Raw genomic sequence first — 8,005 nt, 5'->3', positions numbered from 1 at the left:
GTAATGTCCTCCTACACCACATATAGACTCACATGTAATGTCCTCCTACAGTACATATAGACTCACATGTAATGTCCCCCTACAGCACATATAGACTCACACGTAATGTCCTCCTACACCACATATAGACTCACATGTAATGTCCTCCTACAGTACATATAGACTCACATGTAATGTCCTCCTACAGCACCTGGAGCAGCAGCTAAACCAGTGCCCTTCACTGCTGGCCAAACTCAGAAAAAGATCGGCCCCATCCATTTTGAGGTTGTTCTTGGTAAAATGGCTGAACAGAAGGTAACTAAGCAATATTGTTATAGTTTACTAACCCATAAGTGTGGCATGCTAAACTGATTTATAATTCAAATATAATGTATAAATATATTTTTTGAGAGTTTTTATTTAGATATTTACATCAATGTGATTTAATTGCTTTTATCAAAATAATAGGTCCACACGCGTTATATACTAAAATGTTTTGAAGTTTTAAAAGTATTTCATCACATTCTAAGCATGAAACATACATTTACTCATCAAATATGTACATGTTGTAAATTTTGTTTCAGTACAATTTAAGATTATTTCAAATCTTTTTTCAATGGTATTTTTACAGTTGTTCATATTTTTTTAATTTTTAGTTTTGAATGTGAACAAATGTCCTGATTGCAGGTAGATGTCATTGTGAACAGTACATCTAAGGACCTGAAATTAGGCCGTGGATCTGGCCTGGCTAAGTCCCTGTTGACCGTGGCTGGCCCCGCCTTACAGACGGAGTGTGACAACTTTTACCCTAATGGCATCGTCCCAGGGAAACTGACCGTTACCGGGGGTTACAACCTCCCCTGTATAAAGGTGTATCATGGGACGTTCACCTCATTTTATTCCAAGCAGACTGGATATAAAAGACCAGAACAGGTACGGTTGGATGTCCATGGCATAATATTGGTCGCTTTACACAGCTGTTTTATATACAAGTCATCTAGATTGACCATTTAAAGCTTTTCTTTTTCTAGACACTGTGCCATGATTCTATCACCTATATATACAGTATATAGGGAAAATAAGACCCAACGACTGCCCACAAAACTAGCAGCTTCAACCTTTACAGGGCTCTTCTAGAAACCATAGATCTCATTTTTACCATACTTACCTACGTAACATGGAAACTTAATCTTTTTAATTATGTATATAAATATAGTACGAATACAATAAATTTTGCAAGATGAGAGACCGAATATTTATATTTAAATGTCATCATTTGATTTAAAAAAAGGATATAACTCTTGACCAAAAGTCCCTACTTTTATAACAAATTGTTTGTTTTCAAGGTGCTGTTTGACTTTGTACAAGACTGTTTGAAGGAGGCTAACAACCAGGGCTACACTTCGCTTGCCTTCCCTGCCCTCGGGACAGGCCTTCTCAAGTATCCCAAGGATACAGTGGCTAGTACCATAGTGGGTGGTGTACGTGATTACGTAGATAATCACAGAACTAGTCTCTTAGAAGTCAAGGTTGTTGTGTTTGGACAAGATTCAAAAGAGATAGAACAGGTAAAAATGGCTTCTCCCATACCTGTGTAGGATGGGTTATCTCCCATACCTGTGTAGGATGGGTTATCTCCCATACCTGTGGAGGATGGGTTATCTCCCATACCTGTGTAGGAAAAGTAATCCCCCATACCTGTGTAGGATGGGTTATCTCCCATACTTGTGTAGGATGAGTTATCTCCTATACCTGTGTAGGAAAAGTAATCCCCCATACCTGTGTAGGATGAGTTTCCTCCCATACCTGTGGAGGATGGGTTATCTCCCATACCTGTGAAGGAAAAGTAATCCCCCATACCTGTGTAGGATGAGTTTTCTCCCATACCTGTGGAGGATGAGTTATCTCCCATACCTGTGTATTTATCGCAAAAATAAGTGTACTGCATAGAAAAAGTTGTCACTTCAAACAGATTTATTCTAAACATAATTGTATGTTAAAGATTATTTGTCGTTTTAAACATATGTATTCTTAACACAATAGACAAGTTGTCATTTTAAAACAGATTTATCCCAAACACAATTGTACATTATAGATAAGTTGTCAATTTAAACAGATGTATCCTAAACACAATTGTGCATTCTGGGTAAGTTGTCAATTTAAACAGATGTATCCTAAACACAAATGTGCATTCTAAGTAAGTTGTCAATTTAAACAGATGGATCCTAAACACAAATGTGCATTCTAGGTAATTTGTCAATTTAAACAGATGTATCCTAAACACAATTGTGCATTCTGGGAAAGTTGTCAATTTAAACAGATGTGTCCTAAACACAAATGTGCATTCTAGTTAAGTTGTCAATTTAAACAGATGTATCCTAAACGCAAATGTGCATTCTAGGTAAGTTGTCAATTTAAACAGATGTATCCTAAACTCAATTGTGCATTCTAGGTAAGTTGTCAATTCAAACAGACTATAGGTGTTCTATATTAATATGTGAAGTTCAATATGCTAACTGTTTTTCCTCTCTTCCCAGGCATTTAGTGATGAACTACAAGGAAACAAGAAAGTCCAAAAACCAGGTTTGGAAATGTTCAATGAAGTATCACAAAAAAAAATATTTTCTTAATGAAAATTCATAAATTTTGCACATCCTATATTTGTTCTTCCTACAAATAACAAAACAAAAATGGCATTTAAATTTCAGTCACATTTTCTGGAATGCAAAATAAGATAATTGAGACAAAATAAATATAAGAGAACTGAACCAATAGTACACTTCTATGTAAAGAAGCCTATACACTTTTATGATGTCTATCACAGTGACGTCAGCCGTTCCTGCCAGGAACACCAAGGCCTTTCTCAAGTACAAATGCATGGAGAGACCCCACACACCTCCGTACTGGACCAAATACAGAGACAACAGGAGTGTCAAGGACTGGACTGTGGATTCCAAGTCCACCCCTACACTTGTGGCAGTGGATCAGCAGACACGCACCTCCATTGAAACTGCCTTTAAAAATACTGGGATGGCATCACACAGTGTTGTTAAAATAGAGAGGTTGGAGAATGTTAAATTACTAGAGAAATACCTCTATATGTGTCAGCTTCTGTTCGGACAGGCTTACGTTATGGCTGGTTTTAAGGCATTGAAAGATGTACCTGGATCTAGCGGACCGGCTGTTTCCTCAAAACATCTTGATAAATCAATGACACAATACCTTAACGAGGAAATCAATGAAACATATTTGTTCCATGGCACCAAAAGTCCTTATGTGACAACCATCACACACCAAGGTCTGGACAATCGTTTGGCTCAAGCCGGTCGAGTCGGAAGCGGGGTTTATGCAGCAGAGCTGGCTTCAAAGTCCTGCCAGTATGTAGGTAAGCATAGTCTACAGTACACTCTTGTCTTAATGTAGATTTCAGCATAACTATTTTGTAAAGTTTCAATTCTAAGAAAATATTGTAACACATTTGCTATCTTTGAGATAGAAAAAAGTAAGCTAGTACATGTCTATATTGCTTAGTTTCTTGATATTTTGTGTAATGTTCTGTTCTTTATGTCATTCTTCTATTTGTTTTTGAAATTTCAATGAAAACAAATGTTGCCAGGGTCATTATCTTAACCTTATGTTACCAGGGTCATTATCTTAACCTTAGCATTTTTAATTGCTTCATCTCACTTGATTTAGGCATGACCAGATTTTGACAGAAACTTAATGCTGTTTACAGATCGGGACAGCCAGGGCCACAGCTATATGTTCCTTTTGAGGATGTGCCTGGGAGATATCTTCATCACGAAGCAGGGAAACAGCTTCAAGCGGCCTCCGTGCAAGACCTGTAGTGCAGCGGTCTGTCACCAACATACAGAGGTCTACACATCGGTAGTTGCTGACGGTGGAGGATTTGGAAGTCGTGAATTTGTGGTGTACGACCAAGATCTAACCTACCCAGAGTACCTAATAACCTACAAATAATGTGCATGATCCATGATGGATATGTAGTACAACAATGCTTTATCGCTTTTGTTTACTTTTTCAGCATGACTGTTCATCTATTTGTCTGTCACATGGTCAATAAGCTTTGAAAACTTAACACTAGTCAAATTTTTTAACTGTACAACTTGTAAATTGTTATTTACTTTACAATTTCAAAGGTGAACTTTGCCTTGTTCCATATACGGAAAGAAACTGTATGCTATCAATTAAACACCCCTTAAGAATTTCATATGAAATGGTAAGCAAAACAATGTCAGAAACATGTTGATCATCTGTTACAGCTGAAACATAATTAAAGACCTAACGAATAAATTCATTGCAGATCATGTTTGCAATTTCATGAATAACAAATAACCATACTTGTCAACTTTTTGAAATTGAGGGAGATTACATGTGCTCAAATTTAAAAACACAAGTAAAATGTGAAATACCTAGTAGGGAAAAATAACACTTTTTGAGCTGTTAATTTAGATGAAATCATCAGATCTTAGAAATAGGAATAGGTTAGCAATTCACTAGCTAAAAGGCTCATTTTTGGGGTCCAAATATGGGAATCTCCCTCCAAAATAGGACAAGTTGTCAAGTATGAGTAACAAACAATACCCTGGTGATCAATAAATTTGTACTTGTCGGATTGAAGTCTCCATTTGGAGCATTCCTACTGCACATACACCAACCTCCAACGACAGCTATCACATAATTTTACTCTCTTTTTTTTGGATCAAGTTTCTCGAAATGTGTATGGAACAATTTGAACCTATTTTTCACACCTTAGAATAAATGTGAGGAGTTATGGTTATTTGCCTTTTTCATTATGTATCAATTATTTTACACAAATATCATATTTTCTACTCCAGTGCAGAAGATAAAGTTGCAAATATATTGTAAAATATCTGTTTGAATGTCCTTGTATTTTGACACTATGATATATTTTGTCATAGTGTGTTGATGCTGTTGTATATATTTTGTCCTTGTGTGATCTGTATTATGTTTTGCCCTTGTGTGCTGACGCTGTGGTATATTTTGTCTTGTGTATTCTTGGAAAATTGTAGAATTAGACCATCTTTGACAGAGCTTGCTCCGATTTTTAATGCATATCTATTAAGAATAAATGCTTTGGTGACTGAAGATATAGAGCCGTGAACACAAGGATTTTGTTTATACATGGATTGAACATTTACGATTTGGAGATGTGAGAGTATCTAATATTGCCCATGATGCCAATTTTCTAACAACCTGATCTTCTGTAAAAAAGATATCGAAAAGTATAATTGTACCGATTACTAGCTTCAAGCTTTGCTTTTGAACTATTCAGTTTATTTCTAGCCATCCAACAAATATTCCAGTGTTTTAGTCCATCTGTCATTAAATATAAAAACATACAAATTATTTAAAATAGTAATTGTTGTTGCATTGCCAGATTGTTTAAGATGGCATACATACATGTTTGCTAGACTATGACATCATTATAGAAGTAAGTCTGTACTAGGCTACAGTGCAGTTTTTTGTTGCAGAAAATATTTTATGCATGTCATAATATAGATCAATTTGCCTACATGCATTTGTAGATTTTTTAACATGGTGCATTTTCAGTTTTTAATTGCAGATAATATTACAGGTCATATTTTAACATTAATCAAATTTTAGCTGTATCACACAATTGTCCTATGAATTAGTGAGGAAATAAATGACTATACAGTATGTAGGATCAGTCCAGTAGTATTACATATTTATATTTGTATAATGGACATTTTATCCCGACCTTTTCTTTATCCTTGGTGTACTTGAACTGTATATATCGGACATGACGTGTACTTTGTGGAGAATCCTATTTTTCTGTGTAACCTATTGTACATCTATTTCTACTTATTTTTACCTCAAAATGTTTGAATATTTTCTTGTCTTTGGATGGAAATATCGAGTCTTTTGTGTTTTTGACTGGCTTTGTCCTAAGTGGTGTAAAAAGGAGTTATTATGTTTGTACAGTAAAACCTTATAGTTTGTCCAATATGACAAAATCAGACCTGTCTTATCGGATATTACTTTTAAACCTGCCTTATCAGACTCTGTACAGTAAGATAGTCTGTATAATCAGACATAAGAGCAACCTGGCCTCATAATTACAATACATAACCCAAATTGTGCTTTCTTTAATCTGAATTTATTAACAATTTCATTTATAAGCCCATGCCTGGTTATAAGCCCACCCATTAGTCAGATAGAGTTTAGTAGAAATACTAACAAATGCTTTTTCATTGTCCAGCAAAACCCCCAGAACATTTTGAATCAGTTTATTTGTTGCCCCATGGGCTTATTGCATGCAGGATAAACATGGTAGCCCGTCTATAAAGGCCACCTGCCCAGCGTAGCCCGTCTATAAAGGCCACCTGTCCAGCGTAGACCGTCTATAAAGGCCACCTGTCCAGCAACACTTTTTTTGCTGTGGGACAGTCTCCATACACAGGTATCACAGTATTCCTTTAACTGCGATACTTTTTTTTATAATATTCCAAGATCTACGGGACAAGGTTTTAACAACTTTTTGTCATCTTATTACACTATTGAACTGTACACAATTTTGTGAAGAATTTACATATATCCTTTTCCATTTACATTAAACATATTATGTCATAATGTGCAATATATATTTTCATTAGTACATCAATTTTACAGGTTTTTTAAAAATTTGGTGAACAATGTTTGCAACTTCAAATAAAATAGAATATCATACAAGCCAACAGTTTAAAGATTTTTTGTTCAAATTGGTGTTTTAATCTTTTTTGTCTTTCAAGGTAGTGTATACACATATGTATGTACGGTTTCAAATGTCATTGTGCCAGTGCATGAAATGTTTTTAAGCTTTACTTCTGTATTAAAGAATATCTCTAATGAAAACTAAACTAGAACTGTAAGCCAAAGGCTAACTCATCAAAATATATGATCATGCTTATAAAAAGATCACAGTGGTGCGAAATTTTATAAAAGTCTGTTAAAAATATAATCAGTTGTTGTTCCTATAAAGGGACTCTAACCAATATCCCCAAACTAACCCAGCAATCGCAAACTAAGCATCACAAAAGAAGATAATCAAATCAGCCGAACAGAAGTCAACCTACAAGCTGTAATGCATCATCCAATTAGAGGCCAAGTCGGCCATCTTGAATATTAATTCCATCATTTATTGGTAAAACTCAGTTGTTCACAACATCCAATATATCCGTCCCACAAAGTATAACAAAATTGGCTCAATGGAACTCAAATTGTTACTGTAATTATTGCAGTGGATTTTTTTTTATCAAAATGTTAATTTCCAATATTTCACATGTGAAAATGTGATAAAAGAATAGATCAGAGAGGTAGAACATGAATATATAAAGATCGATTCAATACACTTATCAAAAGTAATGAAAAACTCAAGATGATTTCAATAAAAATGTTTAATATCATGTTTTTTACAAGTCTGATTAATAACATCAAAATATCAATATGGCACCATGTTCTAAAAGTTTGATATTATTTATAGAACAGAAATGTTTTTTCTCCTCAAAAATATTCAATTCCACAAACCCATTAAAACAATATATATATTCTTCTTCATCTTCAAGAATTTTCCAGTAGAAAAATATTCAAACAGCTTTCCATTCTTATGATCTTTTGGGCAATAAAGTACAGAAAAGAAATTACAAGTTCCACATCAAATCACACCTATCTGTAAGAATTACTTGTCATGGTTCGTTGAACATTTACATCAACTCAGTTTATATTACTAGCAGAGTTTAATCAAATTCACCTGAAAATCTGGTGAGAGATGTTTCAGTTCTTTTAAACCCAATTACATTTCCTTTACTTTACCAAGTTGAACGAATATACTCCGGTATTTTATCTACACAGACCAGAAGGAAAATGTCCTGATAAATACAAAGATATTTAATCATTAATTTTCCATTTTTAGTTGCAAATCCAACAACAAAATTTGTGTCTCACCAACTTTTTAGTGAAATGTTTAGTTAATGAATTTTAGAAT

At 34.5% G+C, this 8,005-nt stretch overlaps 1 protein-coding gene across 1 annotated transcript in view; it reads left to right on the top strand.

Moving 5' to 3' along the window:
- Positions 1–6,984, top strand: part of LOC110457220 — a 43,904-nt gene extending 36,920 nt beyond the window's left edge. Inside the window, exons 18-23 of the mRNA XM_021508391.1 lie at positions 188–294; positions 667–912; positions 1,326–1,547; positions 2,517–2,562; positions 2,804–3,364; positions 3,716–6,984. Coding sequence (XP_021364066.1) covers positions 188–294; positions 667–912; positions 1,326–1,547; positions 2,517–2,562; positions 2,804–3,364; positions 3,716–3,960 — 1,427 coding nt within the window. The 3' untranslated portion in view covers positions 3,961–6,984. The remainder of the gene's footprint in view (positions 1–187; positions 295–666; positions 913–1,325; positions 1,548–2,516; positions 2,563–2,803; positions 3,365–3,715) is intronic.
- The last annotated feature ends 1,021 nt before the right edge of the window (positions 6,985–8,005 follow it).

This window comes from Mizuhopecten yessoensis, unplaced genomic scaffold, assembly GCF_002113885.1.
Source record: "Mizuhopecten yessoensis strain PY_sf001 unplaced genomic scaffold, ASM211388v2 scaffold9049, whole genome shotgun sequence".
In the NCBI taxonomy this organism is placed as follows: domain Eukaryota; kingdom Metazoa; phylum Mollusca; class Bivalvia; order Pectinida; family Pectinidae; genus Mizuhopecten; species Mizuhopecten yessoensis.
Note: the sequence above shows the minus strand (reverse complement) of the source record. Positions and strands in the feature narration are given on the sequence as shown.